Source organism: Ambystoma mexicanum, chromosome 3p (genome assembly GCF_040938575.1).
Source record: "Ambystoma mexicanum isolate Mex_15411 chromosome 3p, UKY_AmexF1_1, whole genome shotgun sequence".
NCBI lineage: Eukaryota > Metazoa > Chordata > Amphibia > Caudata > Ambystomatidae > Ambystoma > Ambystoma mexicanum.
This window is the reverse complement of record NC_090925.1, coordinates 997043792-997067705: the sequence shown is the minus strand read 5'-3', so window position 1 is coordinate 997067705 and position 23914 is coordinate 997043792. Positions and strand designations below refer to the sequence as shown.

General features: G+C 46.9%; 1 protein-coding gene across 1 annotated transcript in view; it reads left to right on the top strand.

The window, feature by feature from the left end:
• The window catches only part of FAM83D (family with sequence similarity 83 member D), a 105005-nt gene extending 89069 nt beyond the window's left edge, over nt 1-15936 (top strand). Inside the window, exon 4 of the mRNA XM_069652291.1 lies at nt 9053-15936. Within this exon, the coding sequence (XP_069508392.1) occupies nt 9053-10052 (1000 nt within the window). The 3' untranslated portion in view covers nt 10053-15936. The remainder of the gene's footprint in view (nt 1-9052) is intronic.
• The last annotated feature ends 7978 nt before the right edge of the window (nt 15937-23914 follow it).

The window sequence follows — 23914 nt, the reverse complement described above, 5'->3', positions numbered from 1 at the left end:
TTCTACATACAAAAGTTTTGACACAAAAGCATCGAAAAAAAGTTTCAAATACATTTTTTTTCATGTTACAGGTTTTATTTTAGTTTCGCATAGAAAAATGTTTGTTTTCAAAAGAAAACGGGGGGGTTAGGGGGAACCCCCCCATTAATCTTTTTTTTTAATGCATTTGAAACTTTTTTTTCGATGCTTTTGTGTCGAAACTTTTGTATGTAGAAACTTTGACTGTCGAAAAATCATTATAAACCCTTTCTCGGTGCTAAAGCATGGTCGAAAGCCAGATTGCCTCTGGTGGAGGATATTGTTAGATTCCACATAAGTGGGTAATTGCAGGCAGGCCAATTTATCCAGAATTTTAACAAGGAAGTGACGATTGGTGATGAGTCTAAGGTTTTGCGCGTCGCTTGGGTCTAGGTAAGGTTTCTTCAATAGAGGGGTAACTGATACAGTTTTAATAGAGCAAGGAATCTTGCCTACCCTAAAAGATGCACTCACAAATCGTGTGAGAAATGGCACAAAAAGTTCTTTATGTTTAAGAATTGGTTTGGGAGGCAATATATTTTCAGGACAGAATGTAGGTTGCATATTGGAGAGTACTTTCAGCATGTCCGGCCTCAGGGCCATAGACTGGTAAGTGCTTGAGTTATCACGATTTGTCACAGGTTTTTTGATTTTCTGAACGTGTATTTACTATTTTGGCTTCAAAAACTTGTTGGACTGTCAAAGCGTCCTCAGTCGTCGGGGCGAATGGGGTCAGAAGTGCCTTGGGCTTTCCTAAAAGTGCAAAAATCTCAAAAAGCTTTTTTGAACAATTTGAAGCCTGGCTTATCTCAAGGTTATGAAAGTTATTTTTGCCTTCTACAATTGCCTCTTTATAGGTCTTGTCTTTCTCCTTCCAAACTTTTTTATTTTTATCTGTTTGGTGCTTTAACCAACCAGATTCCAATTTACGCTTCCCTTTTGAATGTAGTGAAATGAGGAGTAAAACATCTTTGGTGGCAGATGTTATCTCTTATTAGCCTTGATCGGAGAGGGGCTATTTTCTCCAAGATAGTCAACAGAGTTTGAAAAGGACGAGACAAAAAGTCAACAGAGTCCTTGCTGGATGTTTCAGTCATGATTTTTTCAAGACAGGTAGCAAGGTTTTGGGCTTGTATCCTTTTGAAATTGCAACTTGAGACTCTTGCGGGAATTGAGAGCTTTCTTAGGGGTCTCTGGGTAATGGATGGAAAATAATTTCAGATAATTATGTACATTTCAGAAATAACTCTTCATACACAGTATGTAGAAACAGATGGCAATAGCTCAGTAAATGAAGTGTTTGTTGCTTGTCATTTTGTTCATCCTGCAATCCGTCACAGATTTGAATGCCAGCACAGTTGACTCAGCCTGTCGTCTTTACAGTGGTGATAAACTGAGTACCATTATTTTAATAACATTAATATCTTTTAATGATTCCTTCCAGGGCAAGTATTCCTACTCCCCACCCCCGATTCATAAGCTTACATACAATAGCGGGAACGTCCCATTTGAGGAAAATGAGAATTCATCTTCCCAGATATACATTTGATGGAATACTGGCAGATATCAGTTAATTCGACTCCAAATAGTAATGTTTGGATAGACCTCCATGTAGCTGCTTCTCATATTGAGGCTAGTGAAATATTTCTCAGTTGCTGTCTTATCCTTCCCAAAGTGAGCCTCTGAGCAACTCACAATGCTCAGTTTTTTCTTTCTGGTAATATTTTTGTTTACATGCACCACCCCTGGAGACACTCACTGCTCCATGTTTCCCCGACTATTGGAAGCTAGAATCTGCCTAGATACACTGAATTGCATTCAGTGTATCATACAATGCACTGGATGCTTGTTCTACATGTGATGTGTGGGTAAACGAATACTCGGGTCCAGATGGAACATTGAAACTACTTTGTGAAGGAAAGATGAAAGATGTCATGGGCTGGAAACCAGACAATACAGTTAAAATATTTATCATAAATATAGAAGGCTAAGGGATTAACTAAGGTGGTTAAACAAGATTCAAGAAAATACAACAAACTACACTCCTATTTAAGATTGTAGACATCAGTCCTTCTCTTTTTCTCTCCTAGCTGATATCTCCTGGTCTTGAAAAATAGCATTACTCTCAGTCTCTGGGGTTGTAAGGGCCTTCGCTTCTTTCTTGGCAGAAGCTGTAAATGTTATGGCTTTCATTGATGTCAGGATTTCGAAAGTCATCTTTAAAAGATTCGCCAACACATCTCTGGCAAGGGTCCGGGGTCTTCCTTGAGCATTACTGCCTCACGAGTTCAGCGATCGCCTCAGGAATCCGTGTCTAGACCTGCCCTCTTCTCTCCTTTCCCTCTATTGATCACCTCTCTTTTATGAGTCTCAGTGACATTCACTTCCTCCTGCTGTAGCTTCCTCTTTTCCCTCTTGTCCTCCTCAATGTTCAAAAGTGCTTATATTCTTCCATCTTCGCTCCTCATATGTTCCCCCTTCTCTCTCAGATTTTATTTATCCAGCTCTTTCAAGCTACTCATTTCATTTTACTTTATCATCCCCTCCCCTCTACTCTCTCTTGATTGTGTACTCGTCTCTTTCATACTGCTACTCTTTTCAGTGGCAGCTGTTTTTTTTTTTTTAATTGAAGGGGTGTAAATATTTGCTACAGCGGCCAAGTGTATTGAGGGAGCCTGAACCAACCAAGAGGGGGGGCACTGGTTGGTTCTGCCCACACGAACATGTTTTGAATAATGGATTACAATGGTCCATTAAACAACACGCTTTCTGTGAAGAAGTGGTTAAAAAGACAGAGACCTTGTATTCCCATTGTTTAGATAATTCATGAAAAGATTCAATAGATGCAGGTCAACAACAGTGCACAGGGGCATTTCCGAACACCTTTTCATGATGCCTTTGCCCACAATATATGCCAGTATAAAAAAAATGTCATGTTGGCTGTGCCCATACTTTCCCATGCTTGCTGCACCTATATATCCAGTATTCCCATATACGAACATACTCCTGGTTGCTTTGCTCGTAATGCAAGTAATGATACCTTAAGAAAACATGTCCATGCTGGCTCTGGCAATATATGCCAGTACACCCACATAAGGACATACTCCTTTTGGCCTTGCCATTAAAAGTGCCAATAAGAAAACATGTTCAAACTGGCTGCTCCGGTGCAGACCAGTCCGGACATGTAATAGCACTTATAATTTTTGTTTCATCATAGATGCCCAGTAAAGAAATGGCACAGTAAGATATTATAGCTAGACTGGCAGCACCAACATTCCAGTCTAGCCCTGCATCTCTGTTAATCTAATGCAAATGATGTCGTGGCAGCGTGCAAAAGCAAGATGTGGCAGGAGACGGCTGAGAAAATGCAATACCTGTCCTTGGGCAAGCAAGAAAGCTTCATGGTACAGGTGTGCGGGGGCAAGACATCTTACCTTGCATAGATCTACACTGCGACCGTAGAAATGGCTGAAAGTATCTTGATTTGGATACCTGATGCTGTGCCTGCCTGCTGTCATCAAACCTCTTCCACTGTGTGCACGAATGAGTCCTCAAACTCCTGTTGAACAAGAAATTGTTGTTCTCGTCTCCAGAGACAGCAGCTCAAGAACTGCTAGGAAGGCACACCAAAATCTACGTTGCTAGTCATGATACCCAATCATTCTCCAAAGCAGCCAACTGGTGCTTTTGTGCCTAGTTCTGCCAGACGATTGTCACACTTTCAGGAGCATGGTCTATCAGGGGCAGTCCACTATTAGACAAAAGAGAAAGCAGCAGCAGTTTGGAAAGAACCCTGAGCTTAGTGTTCTCAGAAAGCAAAGAGAAATTATCTATGAATCCCCAAACAGAGTTGTGTGTCATTCCTGTCCAATCTGAGGGTTGATTTTCCCATCATCTTGTGGCTTTCGGAGTGGTCACAAGGGGTCCCTGAGTCTTGTCGAATGACTCATAGGTACTACCTGCCTCTTTGTTTGTCCCTTCATCTCGCCTAACTTTCCTCAGCTTGTGTTCCCTTTTTCTCCTAGTGGAAATTCAGCTAATGGTGGAGATGGGAATGTGAAGTCTGTCACACCTTGCAGTTAGGACAAAGCTTTATTCCTTCATCTGCTCTGTGGATACACAGACAGTTCATGCATGATCGTAAACCAGCCATATGAAAAGTGTTTGTGCCTTATGACACATTTAAGATGGTTTTGGTACCCCCAATCAGTGCAGGCATCATACAGGTGAATTCACTTTCTACCATCGACTTCAAGGAAGCTTAACACCACATCCTGTTATGGCCATTACTCTGAAGTCTCGTGACTTTTGCGGCAAAAGTCCAGCACCTGCAACAGAGTGTACTACCTTTTGGATGGTGCGTAGGTGTTCAACAAGGTGATGTTGGTCATTCTGGTGTTTTTGTGAAGGCAGGGGCAGAACATATACCTTTATGCAGACAACTGGCTCCTGAGACCTTATTTTCTGCGGGTGATGGTCTGTTATTTTGTTCACTCAGAGGCTCTCAGTCAACATGCCAAATTTCACCCTGGATTTCATTACAGTTTGCACCCTTCATTGCCACGATCTGGGATATAGCCTGACCTTTCCTCCAGAAAACAGGTTACTGCCTTGAACCAGGTGGTTAATTCCGCAAAGCTGACCGTGACATTAGGGAACCAAAGCGCTCTCACGTCCATAACTTAATGACTTCCGGTGGTCCCCAATACTAGACTACATAGGGAATGGCTCTAACTGCATCTGGGCTGCCTTTGGTGACAGGAAAAGGACTATCCGCCAGCCATCCGATGGATGGTTACCAATGTGAACCTTGTGTATCTGGCTTGATTGGACAGAGGATAGACATGTCCTGGTGGAAATTCCCTTTCCCAACACGAGACTTTGGTGTCTGTGAGAACACCACAATAGTTGTAGTACGGCTGAGGGGGCCATCATCTAATGTTATTCCCGTTTTTGATGAGGACCAGAGGGGTGTTGCCACTCATGGGCAACATCACAGCTATGTTCTATGGGAACAGGATGGGGCAGAGGAGCTGTCCAGACCTATGCACCTTGTGGTGAATCTGTGGGGGTGTTGCATCACTCAGTAGATCAAGCTGATGGTTGAGCACTGGGTAGGAATACTCCACTCACATACAAATGCCTTGCGTAAGCTCTACCTCAATCATATAAGTGGTCCTTGAACTCTCAGGTTCCAGCGCCACTTTTTCACTGGTGTTTTTCTGACCTGCTGAAATTGGAGGTGGAGGCCCAGTGTAGCTCCCCAACAGCAATGACCTCTTGTCTTAGAAGGCTCTCATCCCGCCCTTTTACCCTTGAACTTGTGTGATCCTGGCTTCTCCAAGGCAAATATTAAGATCCAGGTAACTCACATGAGTTGCATAATATGCCAGCACAAGAGCAATTGGTTGCATTTCACAAGTAGGCTCTGAAGGAAAAGGATTGCTCTGTGCATTGGACATTAATCTGGTGACACGCATGACTATATTCCTTATGGTGGCCACCTCAGTAGGCTGCATTTGTGAAATTCAGGCTTTGTTCTCGGGTGCAACATATGTGGCGTTGCATCCCTTACATAGTAATGAGACAATTGCTCAAATTACTTTCTTTCCCAACCCGGATTTGGCTGCAGATTGAGTCCTTCATATTCTAGACTTGCAGAGGTCCTGTATATTTTTCACGCTCCTAGCATACTGCTATGTACAGGAGGTCCTCCCCGGTGGCAGCTAACTCTTCCATTGCTCGCTGGGTGGTGGCATGGTTCTGAACCCTAATGTTGGCATGCCTACACATGCTGTCAGATCCAGACACTTTTGGCAAATTACATCCAGATGCATAAGGGACTTCTACAGTATTAAAAAGAATAATAGTTGTATCTTGGCTAACAACCATGAATTTTGAACTCCTTTGGTACCTTAGGCATCAACTCTTTAAGAGAAGGCTTTCCATGGAAGTCAAAATCGTGCAATGTGCCTAGTCCTCTCTCTCTGATCATCCACATTGGGCTTCCCAAACAGAAGGTGGTTCCACATGACATTAGCATCATATTGATCATTGTTGTTGGTATCATCAGCCTCCTCGCCCTCCCTTGTGTCCGTTCCTCCCCAGGAGCCTCATGTGTGCTCTTGCTTTTATGAGATTTTGAATGGTCCTTCACCGGTGAAGCTATGGACACAGAAAGTGTGTGCCTAGTTCTTGGCCTTTCCTTGATAAGTGGTCACTGACAGTGTGTGCCTAGTTCTTGGCCTTTCTTTGATCAATGGACACTGACAGTGTGTGCCTAGTTCTTGGCCTTTCCTTGACCAGTGCTCCATTCTGCATGATGCTAGTAGTGCTCTTAGCAGCGATGGGGCTGGAGTCTAATCTAGCATCTGTGCCAAGGGTGCATTCCGCCCTGGCTGCAAGAAGGATGGTGATGGTGAGTGAGTGGAGGTTGAGCAGGCACATGACGAAGAGGTGCCGTGGATGCACCTGTGGTCCCCAAGGATGGAAAAGAGTCCCTCCTAGAAATATTTTCAGGGATGGAAATACCGCCCCTCTTGTCCTAGTATTACATGAAAGGGGCTAGGTTCAACAACTTTTTCACCTGTGTGTTCTTCAGGTAGCTGGCAAATATATTCATCTGTTAGGCCTAGAGTTGAATAGTCTTGCAAGGCATGCATGCAATGATATCATGGTCCCAGGACATGCACAATAAAAAAGATCTGGCGTGTCCGTCATACCTGCCATAGTCACCTCACACTGCGCATACACAGGATCCCTTGGACTCATGGGAATGGCTACTTTGTCAGTTTGCCGTAAGTGCCTCAGCATGTTTAAGAAGGACAGTCAGCGGTCGGTATACAACCGTTTCAATCTGTATTCTCCCCAAATTCATTGCAGTGTCTTGGGGTTTGGCTCTCACCCTCTTGTTCTTAAACGTCCCCACACCCACGGCCCCTGCTGTCAGTTATTGAACCCTTTGATTTTCAACAGTCACTACTCAGTTGTTGGTGATGCTCCCAAATAATAATGGAGCTAAAACTGTAGAAATTCCATTCCACATCACAACTATAAATAATGTGTTGGTGGCTAACAAAGTGAACCCCACAAAAAACGTGGTTATATTTTCAGCCCTCCTCTACGCAACCTCTTAGACTTTAAGCACAAGGTGGAGCTTTCATAAACGCTAGTCCGCTCACGGCTTGACTATTGTATCAGCATCTACATTGGTGCCCAACAAAAAATATTGATCAAGCTACTGCAATTCATTCAGGACCATGCGGTTCTGGTTTAAAGAAATGGGAACGCATCCCTTCTGCAAGGAAATCCCTTGTGTTGCTCCCAGTGGGATACAGCATCTCCTTCAATGTTCTGTGCATCATCTGTGGGGCTTTCTGGGAAATGGGCCCTGAAAAGCTTTCAAAGAGGATCAAAAATTGCACCCCATCGAGGGACTTCGGATCCAAGGGCATAAGCTATAATCATACGTTCAGAATAAAACTCTTTGGAGTAGTTGAGCTCTGGCAGCGCTGCACGTAGAGCATAGAACATCCCCGGGGAAACTTGAGAATCCAAGTAGAGCACACTAAAAACCTTTCTATTCTAGGCACATCAACCTGCCCACCCATAATATTTCCGCTGGAAAGACCACCAGTCCAAACCCTGTCAATTACGAGCCTTCACTAGTATTCTCTAAATCTGTTCTGTTCCCAGGTAGGAATTCCATCTCATGTTTAGCTGTGAGTGGTCCTTAATGCCTCTCCCACCACCGTCCTCTCCTGTATAAGGTCACTGTGCCCTAAATTGTGTATGCATGCAAGTGGCAGGTTACTTAACTCTGCTGAATGTAAATACTTAATCTTTTGAGTACCTCACCCCACCCACGGGTTGAGGGCAATAGCATCTGGAAAAAGCAGGGTTATCATATGCCCCAAGGACAGTGAAACGGTTCACAGAAAATCTGGAATCTAACACTTTGGGCTACATCATTTTCCAATGCCCTGGTTCTATTATTGCTACCAAGACCTGGGTTTCCTACCAAATGGGGCCTTACCTGGAAGTTCACATTGCCACCCCAACTGTCTCCATTCTTGTAAGTACATCTTCTTTTCCATTATCCTACCTTTGCTCAATGGGATAGCATTGTAGTTGCCCTGGTACGTTCCTGGACGGCTCCACCTATAGGAGCCTTCCTGAGCACCCAGCAGTTCCTCCTCAAACGTCTGCAGTGACTGTAGAAAGCCGCCATCCCTCTGCTCTTGGGTGTTCAGTGGTCTGATGATCTGGTCTCTTCCACTCTGCACAGTATGCCATGGTGGCCGGTTTACCAAAGAGTTGACTTCAAGGTTCTCGGCCGTCATCAGAGAGCCATATATGGCAATGGTCCTGTTTCTATTCAGTCCAAACAGATTGACTACACTCCAATGAAAACTTTACAATTGGATGAGAAAGCACAATGCACGTTCCAAGTGCAAAGAAGACTTGTTTGAGAGGCAGGTACTTCTACCCGACTCCTAAAGGTTGTGAACGGAGTGCCGATAATAGGACATTCAGAAAGCCTTTCCAGTCTTATTCTGCAAATAATGCCTCTTGCACTAGGCCATGCCTTCAGATGTCAGCTTCAAGCCAGTGCCAAGAACCCAATAAGATTGGATAGCCACACTCTACAAGCTAATGTTACAGTAAGACCTTTGCCTTTTAACTAACATACATTTGCCTTTTTACTAACATAGGTCACAAGATCCATCTCATTCCTTTCACAATGCGATGGAGAAAGCGGCAGGTCTATGGCCGCTTTGTAAAGAACACAAAAGGATTTCTGCTACAGGTTGAAAAATAGTTTTAGCAATAAAAAATGTAAAGACACATAGTACAATGTTGTCTATCACTAAGATAAGCGGTTTAAAAATTTGCATTATTATGATTTCTTCTTTTTTACATTATTGTCCGAGAACAAAACTGGGGATGGGGGATTATTCTAAATGTATTATTCAAGAGTGGATAATTTTCTGGGAAAAAATTGTAACATTTATATTTTTTTGTTCATTTGCAGTTTTACATGGACTGATGGGAAATTAAACAGCAGCAACGTGTTGGTGTTGTCGGGCCAGGTGGTGGAACACTTTGACATGCAGTTTCGGATCCTGTTTGCCCAGTCCAAGGCCATTAACCCTAAGCTGGTTGTAAACCCCAAAAGCATTGGAACCTTCGACCACTTGCTTGGCAGAAATTTGCCTTCACGGCCATTCGTCATGAGCAACTTCCTTAAATTGGAATTGAACAAATTGGCAAGCACCCCGAAAAAAATGGAGGAGCAGCTTGCAAAAAACGCAGAGAAAGCATCTCGTCTGTCTGACGCATCCATCACATCCATTATTGGGGAAGAGGACTGGCTCCGTGACCGTGATCTTGTCTGTGACTCTAAGGAGACCACCACCACATCAACACAAACCGAGCCTTGGGAGGAATGGAGACATGTGGAGGTCTCTGACACTGGGACACAGACATCTGTTGCTACAATGGCAACTGCAACACAGACCCATGTTGCAGCCAAGGTGGCCAGCACACAAACTTTAGTGCTGTCCAAAACCATCACCACCCAGACTGAGAGGGACGAGAGCCTGAAATATTCATTGGAGCAGAGGAATAAAGTTACAGAACAGTCTCAGCCATATGGGAGGTCCTCAACAGTCTCCTCCTCCTCCTCCTCCTCCTCTTCTTCGACGTCTACCATAGGTTCAACAAGCTCCAATGGTTCACACTGCTCAATGCAGTCGACAGACTACCTCGGCTACGGCAACTACGCTGGAGTCCACCGATCAGATTATACCTTACGAGACTGTTTTAAGAAACTAACCAAAGAAAGGCAGTATCACTACACGACCATCCGATCGAAGCTCGACCACATGGTGTCCATACTGTCGAAAAGGAATCGATTGGCCGACAGCTACGTGGGCCAGGCGGCTGGCAACTACAACTTGAAGAGAAGGAACGAGCTCCACGGCAGCTTCCTGAGCCTTAGGGAAGTCTCCCTTTATGCACCTGGCAAGTGAGCATTGACCCTTTACGCTGTACAGGAGGACTTTCATGCTCTGGTGCATGGCCTCGTCTTGCTGCTGCTTTCTGCGTAGTCATTGAGTGTTTCCTTCTCTATGCATGGACCAGTTCCATGCGATAAGTTGTCCTCTTTTTGTGGAGGGTACTGGATTCCCTTTTACAGTGTGCCTTAAATCGAACAAAGCAACGCAGAGATTTTAAGGTGTGCCAATGTATGACTGAATTGCTAAGGGCTGGACTTGAACAATGACTGGGGCAAGGTGTTGAGAGAATTCTGTAAAGTAGATGGAACATTTGTTTTTATACCGAACAATCTTTACGACTCTAGAGGAAAAGTTTGTTTTTAAAAAGACAGAGGCACAACTACACTTTCCTTCATATTATTCCTGAGCCTTATAATAGGTCTATGGAACAACATGGGGAGTGCGCGGTGAGGGGAAGAAGGGGGTTCTCAAGTGTATCCATTGGGGGTCGGAATGGGTTGGTTTGCCTTTCACATGCATCGCCCCTTCCCCCTTTATGAGTAGTGCATGTTTTACTGAGACTTAGGAAGTTAGAACGGTGGAATGTGCTTTCTCCTTTTCTGTAGGCAACCAACTTTGTGTTTCACGGGCAGTCTTCATTAGTGAGAGAGCAAGACGACTCCAGTTAAATTAGGACAGCCGTACCAGCCTCCAGAAACGCATCTCAGGGATTCAGATCTGCATTGAGTGACCTCCTACGCCTCTCCGTCCCTCTGATGCTCGTGCATTGACCGTGGATTCTCGGAAGCGCCTGTTGGGTTGTTCACGGCTGCACTTCCTGTTGGGACTTTGCATCAGTTGTGGGACTTTCATAATGCTGTGAAGAAGTGTTCACCAGCCGAGCTCCATTCAGCCGCACATGTACTGTGTGTGTGTGTGGGGGGGAGGGGGCAAGGACACAGTAACATTTTCACTGTAAAAAGCTTCCCCTTGGACAATGAGATGGGGTGCAGGCGTTTCATGGTTGTAGATGTGCATGTCCACACTGGAATGTTTTCATGTCAGTTCTTACTGCCGTTGGTTCCCCTCTAACCCAGTTCTTTTGCTACCTCTCGCCTGCTCGAAACCTGCTGAACTTTTGTTTCGTTTAAGCAGATTCCACAGTGTTCACAATAAGTCGTGAAGAATGAGACGGGGGTAAAAAACAAATACCATTCACGATTCAAGAAAGGTTATACACAACCTGGGTGCCCTGCTACAAACAGCAAACAAGGCTTCTAAGGGAGGTCCCCTACTTTTCTACAAAGTAGTGCACAATATCTAGCGAAGGAAGACAGGGGGGAGCTGCGCTTGGCTGGGAGGAGTGCCTGGGGCTGCCTGAGCCTGGTAATAGTCACCTGGAATGTGCACACACACAAGAGATGGGTTGGGACTTGAGCGGTGAGGAAGACAGGAAGGCGATAGGTGGTGGGAGAAGACTTGCACATACCATCGCTGGTTATCAGATGACACCTACTGCCTCCAGCCTTGACGCTGCACCTGCCGGGGCAACGGAGGCGGAAAAGCCTTTCGGTAACAAATCCCCTGGTCAGAGTTCGCATTCAGCTCGCATTTAGGGAGGGAAAAATACCTGCCTGCCAAATCATGGAAATGAAATATCATGAGATGGAATTGCAAGCGGCAAGGGTTATCCAAGCTACCGCAGGCACCAACATGCCGTCCTGTTGACAGGAGCATGTGCCTTTTCATCAGTTTTATAGATACTGTCGTGCATGCAGCAACAAGTGGGAGGATATTCTACAGCTGGACTCTACGGGGAATATACGGTACAGGACTCCATTTTCTTTTCATGAAATCCTCCTGCCCCTGTGTGCAACTTTTACTATCAGCAGTATAGAATTGTTTTATTGTGAACATGATTGATTCACAGGGCTTATAAATATTCCCATGTCTTATGGGGCTTGCTTCTGGCTTCTTACAGAAAGTCTTTCAAAAACAGAATTAAATAGTGGGTGGTTAAAAGGTATGCCAATCTAAACTGGGATAAAATCAAATGAATAACGTTTATGATCAAGCACGTATATCCTGCGGGTGGGGTTGATCCCTACTCTTTTAATAGCTAAACTTAGCAGCTTCTGATCCTACACAAAGTATTCTGCGTTGTGATTGGCTCCCAACACAAGTCCTTTCCAGCTGCAGAAACAACTGAAATGTTCTTGCAATTCCTATCACGATAACACGCATGCGACCTCCATGCTGCCTAAACAATACTGCCTGTCCAAATATGGATTGCAGAAATGGTTACAACGCATCCCCTAGCCTTACCATTGGTCAAGGCAGCTACAGGTACCAGTTGTAATTCACCATTTTCTTTGAATTTTCAAGCCCATAACCTTGATGCTTTAAAAACTTCAACAGCCCTTTAGAACCACCGGGTCCATTAATAAATCCTGCACCCCGACCCCCCAGAACCCTCACCGCCTCTGCCCCAGAAAAATGTGCAGCCAGCTTTGGTGGGCAGATGAATCTTCAGCTATACCTCCCTATGTGAGGTTCCACTCTGGGAATGTGCCTCCTTTTGCAGGCGAAACGGGGCTGGTGCTACAGCAAGACAATTCTGGCAGCAACGTAGTGTGCAATGAGAATGGGTCAGACACCAGAGGGCGCTAGATGGCGCCAACACGCATCCCTTCGGTCCCATTGGTGGGATGGGGGTCACCAAAAGGCCCCTTGCCTGAAGCAGGGCAAAGCCTTTTACAAGCCCTGAGATAAAACATCGCCCTCAATCTATGGGGTTACGGGGTTGAGTGTTTATCAGCATCCCGGGTCAGACTGAAAAACGTGCTGCAGGAACCTGGTGGCTTCTCTTCAGTAGCCAGCGCTGGGCTCATGTTGACAATGTTGACAAAATAGGAAAGACGTATTATTGACCTGAAAGGGGCCTTTGGCATAAGCAGTCTTCATTAGAAGGCAGCCTTACTCCGAGGGCATGGGGTTTCAGTGTACAATAGACTCTGATCCTTCCCAAATCCCCCTCCCTTGTTTTTATTGATCGGATTACCCGCTATTTGCCTAAAGCCAGGAGTCAAAGCTGACTCCTTGACGTACAATGGCTGAGAGTTTAACTGACCTTTGTAACACCCATTACAAAATAAAGGCGGCATCTCACAAGGGTTGGCTCATCTACAGATCTTTCTTTCTCCCCATTGTGCACTTAAGACACGGCCTGGTCGGGATTCAGCAGCATGCAGACCAATCCTGCAAGGGGCGACATCTCAGCCAGGCAAGCTGCTCCTCAGAGATCTGTGCGGACACTGCACTCCTGGGTTCGAATGCCACCTAGGACGGGGTCCCATACATTGGTAAATAACACACATTATGGCAGTGCGCAGATGTAGGAGCAATCTGAAATGAAACTCTTTGCAAAAATAACTTATGATTATTTTTGATAATCAAGCGTCAATGTCTATTAAAATACAGACCTTATTAATATTAGGGTAACCCGAGCGCTACTTAACATTGCTCTGAAAAACGGTGTAAGCTTACATTATACATTATACTAACGCAGGTAGAGTATCAGAATGGAGTGTGGGTGCAGGGGAGCGCTAGGCTGAAACAGTGCAATCTAAATGGCATTCTGAAAAGGATGGTCCTCTGCGTCTGGCGATGCACCTGTTACTACTTTTGCAATTCAATGAGAGGACCCGATTCTAATGGCAGCCCAATGTCACCCATGCTACAGTCTTATGCCGAGGCTCTGGGTTTCGCCGAGTGGATGGGGTGTGGGGAATGTCTACAGTTAGTCTTGACAAATCGCACCAACCACTTTCCCCCCTAATAACACATGATGTATAAAATACAAAAAAAAAGGACATTCGCTTTAAAACCATTGGAACTTAAATGCGCGCAATCTATGTGCAAAGTGAGGAGCAGCAGCATTTAGGAACAGTGGCCCCTCTGCCTGCGGACAGAATCTCACACTCCTGGTAGCACAGGCCACATACATGTCTATTAGCCAAGGCATGGGCTCGCACAAGGCCCTGTTCCTAGACCTATGTCCGTGTGTGAAAGGCCTGTTCAGATTGGACTGGCCATCTTGTCACTGTATCAGCTAGCCGCCGGCTTCATTCCTTCCCCAGGGAGTAGCCAATTCCATGGCCGGATTGACAAAAGATGAACACAGAGGGCTTCCAGCAGTTAGCGCGCCTGTACTTCCCATTGGTCCGCTTGTTGCGTTTGCTATTTATTTGGAGAGGTGTTCTAGGGCATCTGCTGCCTTAACATATCTGTAGTACTTCCACTGGCTACCCATATGCATTTTGCACGGTTTTGTGCCTTGACTACTGTTTGGCGTGCCTTTTCCTTTTGTGAATCTTGAGCTGTGTCGTTTTGTACATTTTTTGTGGGTCTTTTGCACATGAGAGGTTCATGCACACATATTGTTTCCACAGTATTCGAGGAAATGTCTTTGAAAATAACTAATTGCTGGTTGTATAACGCAGTGGATACTCTGTGCTTGCCCGGAGATCTGCAATTTAAAACCAAATCGTGATGGGTGGATGTTTTTGAATCAATCGTGACCATCACTGCAGGCAACTTTCAATCCGTGGCTTGCTAGCACTTCTCTGCCTTTGCAGAAGGGGTCCAGCCGCAGGCGTGGAGTGGCCTATTGGGCAATAGGCCCATGCCCGAAAGCAAAATGCTAGTGTTGGCCAGTTTTTTGGGTCAAAGTGGGCCAGATTTCGGCCAATTTGGACCAGTTCACCATGAGGCTAGTAATTTTGACCAGCATTGCTGAATACATATCCTTTAAAATGCACAATTTGCATCACATTTTATCGAAAAACGACCCTTTGAGGACTATTCAAACAGTCTGTCGCAAAATGAATGAATTGCCATTTACAACTGTGGGCCACTTTTTTCATTGGGCCCGAGACAATTTTATGCCCCAGTCTCACTCTGCCCGGCCATATCAAAATGTGTCTCGTCCTTGCCACCAAAGGAAACAATCTAGACCAGGACAGGAACAAAATCCACCCCCAACATACTTTGTCCATGGCTGGTCTCATCAGTGTGGCACAGCTTGGTTCCCTATGGGTGCAGCAAGCATGTGGCCCACGCCTGGGCAGATCCCCTCTCACTTTGGGTGACAAGCTAAAGCCAAAAATGGATGGATTCAAGGTTTTTACTTGATCTTAACATAGCTTAGCCCCGTTGGCTGCTCAGAGCAATTATCAGTGGGTGTGATTAATGCAAAGCGTTTCCCTCATCACTCTTCTGCAGGCACATGTGTACTCAAATGTGAATCCCGAGCTTGCTGTGCCAACAGGCCCGAGCAGCATCTCACTGGTGACCCCAAACAATACTGAAACATGTGCCGGGTTGCTTGTGTTGTGCACAGTGAATGCGAACTAGGGTTTTTTCCCCTTCTATAATGATACTGCAGATGACAAATTATGCAATGGAAGGCTCCCCAGTGCAATAGCCAGTTGTTCCGGTCAATTCAAAATGTTTCTATCCATCATTCTTCAGTATGCAAGAGCTGCACATAACAGATATAAATCCTTGCAAAGCTCAACTAGGCGTTCCTCTCTCTGAGGTTGATGAAATGACCACAAGTTAGTTGTGTATTAATAACACACTTGTTTGTCAAAGGAAATCAGTCGGTACTGCATACTACAGTGTCCATATTATTATTAAAGGATAATGCATATGTTAACTCTGTATGTTCCAGAACATATAGAGAATTTTTTTACTTGAACTATTTGTAGCATACCTCTTGTCTTTACATTTTTCTGTTGTGTTGGTGGTGGTTTTTTATGTATGTCTTTGTCTTGTGTCTTGTAGGCGCACCATGAGAATATTGGCCGTCTACCTGTGCTAGAGCGATGTTTAATAAAATGATAAAATAATACAATATGATTGTTTTAATTTGTTAGTAACCTCTGCATCTCAAGTAATATACACAGGCATCATTCAGTGGTGCCAATGGCCACGGTTTCATCCAGTTGCAAAAGCAAGCCAGAGGCAGTGTTGGTCTTCTTTGCCGATGAATCATCCATACCCAGGCCTTCCGTTTCACCTCACATATGAACTCTTTGCTCTTGCACCAGTCCTTGATGTCGGCAAAGGTCAGATCGGTATGCTTTATTGCAAACTTTGCGTCCTTTATCCAAATGAGGAATGCAGTTATGTACTCTGCCTTTGGGGCTCGACAAGCCTTCAAATGTCTGGTACTTGGAGACCAACCAGAAAAATAAACAGCCGGACTGCAATCTTTATACCGCTTAAAGTAATTAGCTCCGTTATTGAAAATGTTAATTAATGTATTTATTTTATTCATTTATTTATTGGATACTTATAAGGCGCTTATTCAACAAGACAGTGTTATAAAGCGGCACAAGGGAAGGGAATAAGGGAAGCAAATAAACAATGAAATTGGCAATCAATAAATAGAAACGGACATCGGTCGTACTAGACCTTGTGACATTCGGAGCGTGCAAGTCCAGAGACAGAAAAAGGACGGAAGGGGGAGGATGGGTGGGTGTAAGTGCTATTAGAGTACCCAAGGGGTGGTAGGAAGTGCCAGAGGTGCCCGTTGGGAAGGCAACAGGTAAGTGAATGGGCAGAGACATCCCAGGTGGAGAGCGAGGTCTACCACCTAACAGATAAGTGCAGAGTAGAGGCAAACCACCCGACAGGCAGGTGTGGGCCCAGAGGGCAGTGCAGGGGGGTTGCTGGGGGCGACTGGACAGAAGGCCAGGACCGTACTGGACTCTTGAGAGACCAGGCCGCCAATCTCAGCCACAGAGAGAATGGTTAGCACGGGAGGGGTAGAGGAAAGGAGGAGGAGAAGAGAAAGGCCTTGAGTTGTTTGCGGAACCTGAGGTGGTCCGGTTCAAGACAATGAGAGAGAGAGGGAGGCTGTTCAATAGGAGGGAGCCGCCTGTGGAGGGAGATCTGGGCCCCAGGTCTCTGCTTGGAGAAGTGTTTGGTCAGCAGAGAGTTGGAGCCAGAAGATCGAAGGGATATGGAAGAAGAGTATTTAGTGAGAGAGTTGCAGGTAGCGTGGTCCCAGGCTACAGACAGCCTTGTGGATGATGCAAAGGCTCTTGAATTTGATCCTTGCAGCAACCAGGAGCCAGTGAAGAGATTTTAGCACTGAAGAGATGCGGTCCTTGGGCTTGAGGCCAAGGATAAGTCTCACAGCCCTTTTCTGGATAAGCTGGAGGGATCGAGCGAAGAAAGAGGCAGATTGAGGAAGAGGCTGTTACAGTAGTCTAGCCTTTAGAGGACCAGAGCTCTAGAGAAAGGGGGAATGCCCCTAAAGAGGTGAAGATGAAAGTGAACCTACTTGGCAAAGTCCAAGATGTAAGGAGTGAAGGAGAGGGAGGAGTCGAAGATGACCCCAAGGTTTCTGGCCTCAGTGGAAGGAGAGGGAGGAGAGCCCTAGAGGTCAACCAGAGTGCATGAGGGAAACTGGGAGCAATGTCCTGATAGGAAGGAACTCAGTCTTACTGGCATTAAGACAATAGACCATTGGAGGTGCACCAAGACTGAATAGCAGACAAGCTGTCAGGGATGATAGAGGGGGAAGAGGGGAACTTGAAAAAGAGTTATGTGTCATCTGCGAAACACTGGAAATGAGGAGAGAAGGCAGAGATCAGGTGAGCAAGAGGTGCTAGGTAGATGTTGAAAGGCCAAGGCGAGAGGATAGAGCCATGGGGAACACCACATGTAGAGAGTGTGGTGGAGGATGAGAAGGAGCCGAGGAGCACCTAGGAAGGGTGGTCAGGGAGGAAGGAGGTTAACCAATCCAGTGCCTGGTCTGAGATACCAAAAGTATCTTGGAGCTGCTTTATAAGGATGAAATGGTTGACTGTGTCAAAGGTGGAAGAGAGGTCAAGGAGAATGAGAACAGCAGGAGAGTTAGAGTCAAGATTTGTGAGCAGTTCATGAGTTAATTAGTTAAAAATCATATTGGAATGTTAATCTATGTCATACAGCAGAAACTACGTTGTTAGTTTCCAAAAAATCTACCTCAGGAGGGGGGTGGACTACTCTGGCCCCCCTGCAGATATATCTCGGGGCGATTGTGCACTGTGTTACTGACAAATTGCTATGGTATGGACACACAAACATACCCTTATGCTAAGAATAGACACAAGATGAAATAATCATAAGACACAAAGAAAACACATGAATCAATTCAACAATGAAAACACTTTTATTCATGCACAGCAAGGCATGATAAACATTACTAGCAAAGCATACTAGCTTCTATACAAGCAATCTGATAACAATTATCCAGTCCTGCTCTGGGTCTATAATGCTAATCGCAATGCATGCCTAATAACAACAAATGCTAACAGCAAAATACATATGGCAAGTGTCAGCATTCCTCTCCAATCAACACCACACATCCCACTCTCTCTCTGAGACAATCCCTGTCTGATCCCCGCTTCTATCAAACCAAAAGCTCTGTGTGAGTGTATGCCCTAATTCCTCATTTGCATGTCCTATCAATCAATTAGGCCTCATACTCAATCAGCAATACTCCCCTCTCAAGATCTCATCTTGAATGTGTCCCATCTCTCTCCTCTCCAGCTCCCTTGCAGCCAGCCACTCGAACTGCCTCAAGCCTCTGCCAGGGCCTCTCTCTCTCCTCTCTCCTTGGCCCCTCAGTGGTCTGGTCTCCTGCCAAAGCTCTGCCAGAATGCTTCCCCAAGCTGCATGTCAGCCGATTCGCCAAACGCCTCTCCAACAGCCTCTACTTCCCAAGCTGCATCCAAAACGCTACCCAAAGTACATCTAATTCTCCAAAAGCTCTGCCAGATCGAACTCCAAACGCCTCTATCTACTGCTCATTTCAGGCTTCCAGTTATAGTGTCAATTCACGTCACTCTTTCTCCATGGTTAAATGTCAAAACTCTCTTGGCAAGCATTTCTCTAAAACCAAGCGCCTAAAGGTCTGTTACGTCAATCTTGTTCTGTCCCCAGTCACTGTGTGTTCTAGTCACCGTGACATTTCATCATATCTTGTACATCCTATGGCCTTCTCCTGTCTGTGTTACGAAACAACATACCATGCTCCCATTTTTCCATTCATTGTCAGCTCTTAGCTTCACTGAAATCCCTCTCTCCGTGTCTATCTCTGTGCAAAGCTCCTCACTCCCTGTGAATGCCCCCACCTTCCTGTCTGTGAGCAAGCCAGGGTTTGAAAAGCTTCCCTTCGTCGCTTCTCCTCGGGCAAGAGTTACCTCTTATATGTCTGTCTACCAAGAAACTGTTTACACATTCCTCGATTCACAGTGTACCATAACAATGTCTCGGCCCAGTGGTGCTGCTGTTTTGTGTGTCTTCAGAAAGGCTTAGGAGCCAGCTACAGGCTCTATAGTGCCTAACTCCTTCTCTCGCAAACCAAGCGCTATACATAATGTGGATTCAATGTATACTTCTAAGTGCACACCTGCGTGTCTCTAAATGCATACATAATAACATATGTCTAAACATGTATAAGCAAGGCACTTCATATAACAGGGCCTCTTTCTCTAGCAAACCAAATGGCTGAATAATATGGATAATGGATAACTAATGTCACTACTCGAATGAATGATGGATAAATGAATCCCTAAATGAGTAATGAATTACTAATGATAACATACCAGACCTCTTCATATAATATCTGGTTTTACAACGTGGCTTATTGACCTGCCCAGGATTATTCCAGCTTTTAACATCACACTACTTAAATTTTAAGCACAAAATACATTTGTAAAATTTAGACTGTGGCCCTCATTACGACCCTGGCGGAAAGTGACTGACAGGACCGCCACAGCGTAAATAGCGTTTCCGCCATTGCACGAAGGAGCAAAGTGCGGCCCATTCCGACCCATCGGGCACGAGCACCACGGCATGGCGGAAGTGCAAAGTCCGCGATGGCGGAAAAGACCCCAAAACGGCCCACACCGCCGCCGTACGGCGCCCTAGGTGCAATACCGCCACCCATCACAGCGGACACCGCAGTGTGCGCCTACCGGAAAGTACGGTGACCGGAAATATACGGAAACGGAAGTTAAAACATGGGCCCGGAACGGGAAACATCCCGCCGTACACCTATAAAACCACTAAAACCACACAACCACTAAAAACACTACCCTGAGACACACCCCAATCCGTCATCCACCCTAGCGAAACCAAGAAAAATGGGAAAAGTAGCGAAGAAAGCGTGCGACCGCAAGCGGCAGGTCCACTTCTCCCGTGAGGAACTCACCGTGCTAACAGAGACCCTCCAGGAGAATGCTGCCGTCGTCTTCTGCACACAAATGACCAGGACGGCACTTGCAAACAAGAAGGCCATATGGGCTCTGGTGGCACAGCGGGTAAGTGCGGTGGGGACCGCACCCCGCACCCCACAGCAATGCCGAAAGCGATGGGACGACCTGCGGATACGCGTCCGCAGCATACTCTCTGCCAACCGCAACATTGCCACAGCCACCGGGGGAGGTCCTGAATCACCCATCAAGTTGACCCCCTGGGAAGAAATCTGTGCCTCCACCATCGGAATGGAGAGCATAGAGGGAGTCGGAGGGATGGAGAAAGGAGTGCAGACATCCGAAGATTCAGGTAGGTGGGCCAGATAAAACAATGCCAAATCCACAAAGTCCAACCATGTGAAGTACCATGTGTCCACATAGTGCAACAGAAACACATGTCCAGGAGAACGTCCACACACATCGGCCTGATAGCGCACGTTAAAACCCACAATAAATACATAAATAATTAAAAACCCCTAAAACACGCACTACACGTGCAGCAGGTACACCCTAACTGCAGGCTGCCAAACAACTGCACCCTCACTCCACACACAAATGAAAGCACCTCCAAGGCCCCGACCCAAATCACCCTCAGGTACCACCCCAATGCATGTGATACAATGCCATTCCAATTCCCACAGACCCATCAATAACCCTCGCCCTCCTTTACTCCACCACAGGGTCCGATCCAAACGACGAGCTTCAGGACACCCCTACCAGCACACCTGCAAAGAGGGCCAAGACCAACGGCCAAAGACCCTCCACCTCAGCTGCACGCATCAAGACACGGCAGCAGCACAAATCAGGTGGCAGCACAGAGGAGGGAACATCAACAGGCACCCCAGCAGCAAGCATGCCCACACCACCACCACCACAGGTCCCCCCAACGGATGCCACAGAAGGCACTGCCTCTGGTGGCAGCAGCACCATAGGTGACACCCCATTGATGGCAGCATGCTCCGACACAGAAGACGGGGATGTCGAAGACAGATCCATCCATGACCTGTCCCAATCCCCCTGTCTGTCCCATCCCGTACAACATGAGGATACCACGCAGGGGCACCCACAAGACGACGACTGGCCATCCCCCACAAGCCCTGTGGCAAGGCAACATGAGGTCAACAGCCCCTCTGTGACACCCCCGCAAATGGCCATGGCCCAGCAGAGGCAACAGTCCCTCGACCAGTTAATCGTGCAACAGCAGCAACTGGCCACGCTCCTCAAGGACCATGCCGATGAATGTGGGGGCACTAAGGCAGACATAGAAACATCAACTGAGACACTTAGGGCAGAAATGGAGAGAGGTACAGAGACACTAAGGGCACAAATGGAGAGTAGCACCGAGAGCCTGGGAGTCCAAATGGAGAGAAGCACCGAGAGCCTGAGGGGGGAACTGCATGCGACGTCCAAGGACGTATGTGCCGAACTTGCCGCAGTGCGCCGTGTGCTCACTGAGCTCTCGCAAACCCTTAGGGACATGCATGGACGTGAGCAGGCAGAGACATCATCCGTTGCAAGTTCCGTCCAGGGCAGCCCCCAACGTAGATCTGGGAGGAACCTGCGCTCCACAGGCAGGGGTGCCCCTGATACCCGCAGAGGGGGCTTGCAATAGCGACTGCCCACTGACAACGAGCATCTGTGGACACTGGTGTTCGGGGGGGAGGTAGGAGGGTGGAGGGGGTGTGTTGGGCTCACTTGGGTGGCGGGTCGATAGGGTGTACAACATGATATCACATATGCCATAAACAGTGCACGATCAACCAATGAGATGTGTGGACATTGATCTTTGTGTACTAGGCCATCATAGGCGTACAGTCCATATTGTGCATGTCCCAGACACACACGCACGAGTCCCGTGTCCATGTATCAGCCACCAGGCGTGAGTGCTAGAAGCATACATCAATGAGATGCTGACGAATGTCACGGCCCTCCGGTGCCTCGCAGACTCCTTGAGGTGCTGCCACATCCCCACCCTCATCATGACCATCATCAGGTGCTTGCAGTTCTGCGTCAGGGGGCATGGGCACATTTCTACGTACGCACATGTTGTGGAATGCCTGTTCAATGACTACACGGGTACGTGAGTGGGCATGGTTGTAGTCCTCCTCATGCTGGTCCCGTGGGTTCCGGACTGGTGTGAGGAGCCATCTCTTCAGTGGATATCCAGCATCACCTGTATGTGGACGAGAAACGTATGATGTGGAATGCCATTGCTACGTACGCACACCCCCCCCCCCTTCCTGCCAGGTCATTGCCGAATCACATACCCCACATTATCATGCATGTAATGAGACTCACCGAGTAGCCAGGATCTGTTCCCTGCGTGTCGCTCCATGTAGCGTGGTATTGTAGAGTTCCTCAAGACCATAGAATCATGAGTTGATCCAGGGAATCTGGCACAACAATGTGTAATGATCCTGTTGGAGTCACACACCATTTGTACATTCAGAGAATGAAATTGTTTTCGGTTGCGGTACTGGGCCTCCATGGCATGTGGGACGACCAATTCCACATGGGTGCAGTCGATGGCACCAATGCAACCCGGTATGCCGGCAAGTGCATGGAATCCCACTTTTGTGTTGGTAATTTCCTGCTCCGAGCGTGGTAGGGAGATGTAGTCGTCTGCGTGCTGCAGGAGGGCATCGAGCACTTGCAATAGTGTCCGTGAGAACAGTGGCTGAGAAATGCCATGCAACTGTCCGACTGTGTGCTGGTAGGTGCCTGTGGCCAGGAAGTGTAGTACAGACACCACCTTCAGTAGGGGTGGGATGGCGGTTGGGCTATCTATCATGCTGACAAGGTCAGCCTGTGTCATGTCCACAATGGCGGCTATGGTGTCCCGGTCCAGACGGTAGAGGGTGTGGATCTGCTCATCAGTGAGGTTGAACGGATGTGCTCGGAGGCGTGGGATTGCGGGCTGCCTGCGTGGTGGTAGTGGCTGTGCTGGCGGCCCTTGCTGGCCCTGCCTTGCCCTCCTCCTCCTCCTGCGTCTCCTCCGTGCGGCCGGTTGTAGTTGGTGTTCGTCTTCTTCCTGGAGTTGGAGTACTTGCAGTGCTATCAGGTCCCCCAGGGCCAACATCGCGAGTCCTGCCGGTAGCATTTCGGTGTGGTTGTGGGAGGAGACTGGCTGTGCAATTTATGTGTTTTCAGGCTGTATGGCCTCCACCTGTGGTGATTCATTCCACCTGTGCAAACTGCTCTCCCCTTTGGCCGAGCACGTCCCGCACACAACGCTGCAATTCGGGGAATGGCATCTTGCTATTGCAATCATGTATTTGTACCCGATGGCCGTGTAACATTGGTTGATATGTTCATTCTGCTATGGTCCCATTGTTTCACATACTATCTGTGCAGTCGCGAACAGACTTGTGAAGGGTCAGTGGTACGTAGTACTCGAGTAACGGTGGGCCCTCATGCATCACTGTACCGAGTTGCAACGACGGGCGGGGCGTCCCATTTGTGGGTGAAGGCAGTTGCCATTTTCACACACAGCCGCACTAGATGGATTAATTAGTGATTTCAAACGGCCACAGATGCCTCTTCGACGTGATGTTGCAAATGAGGAATTCGAAGGGCGGC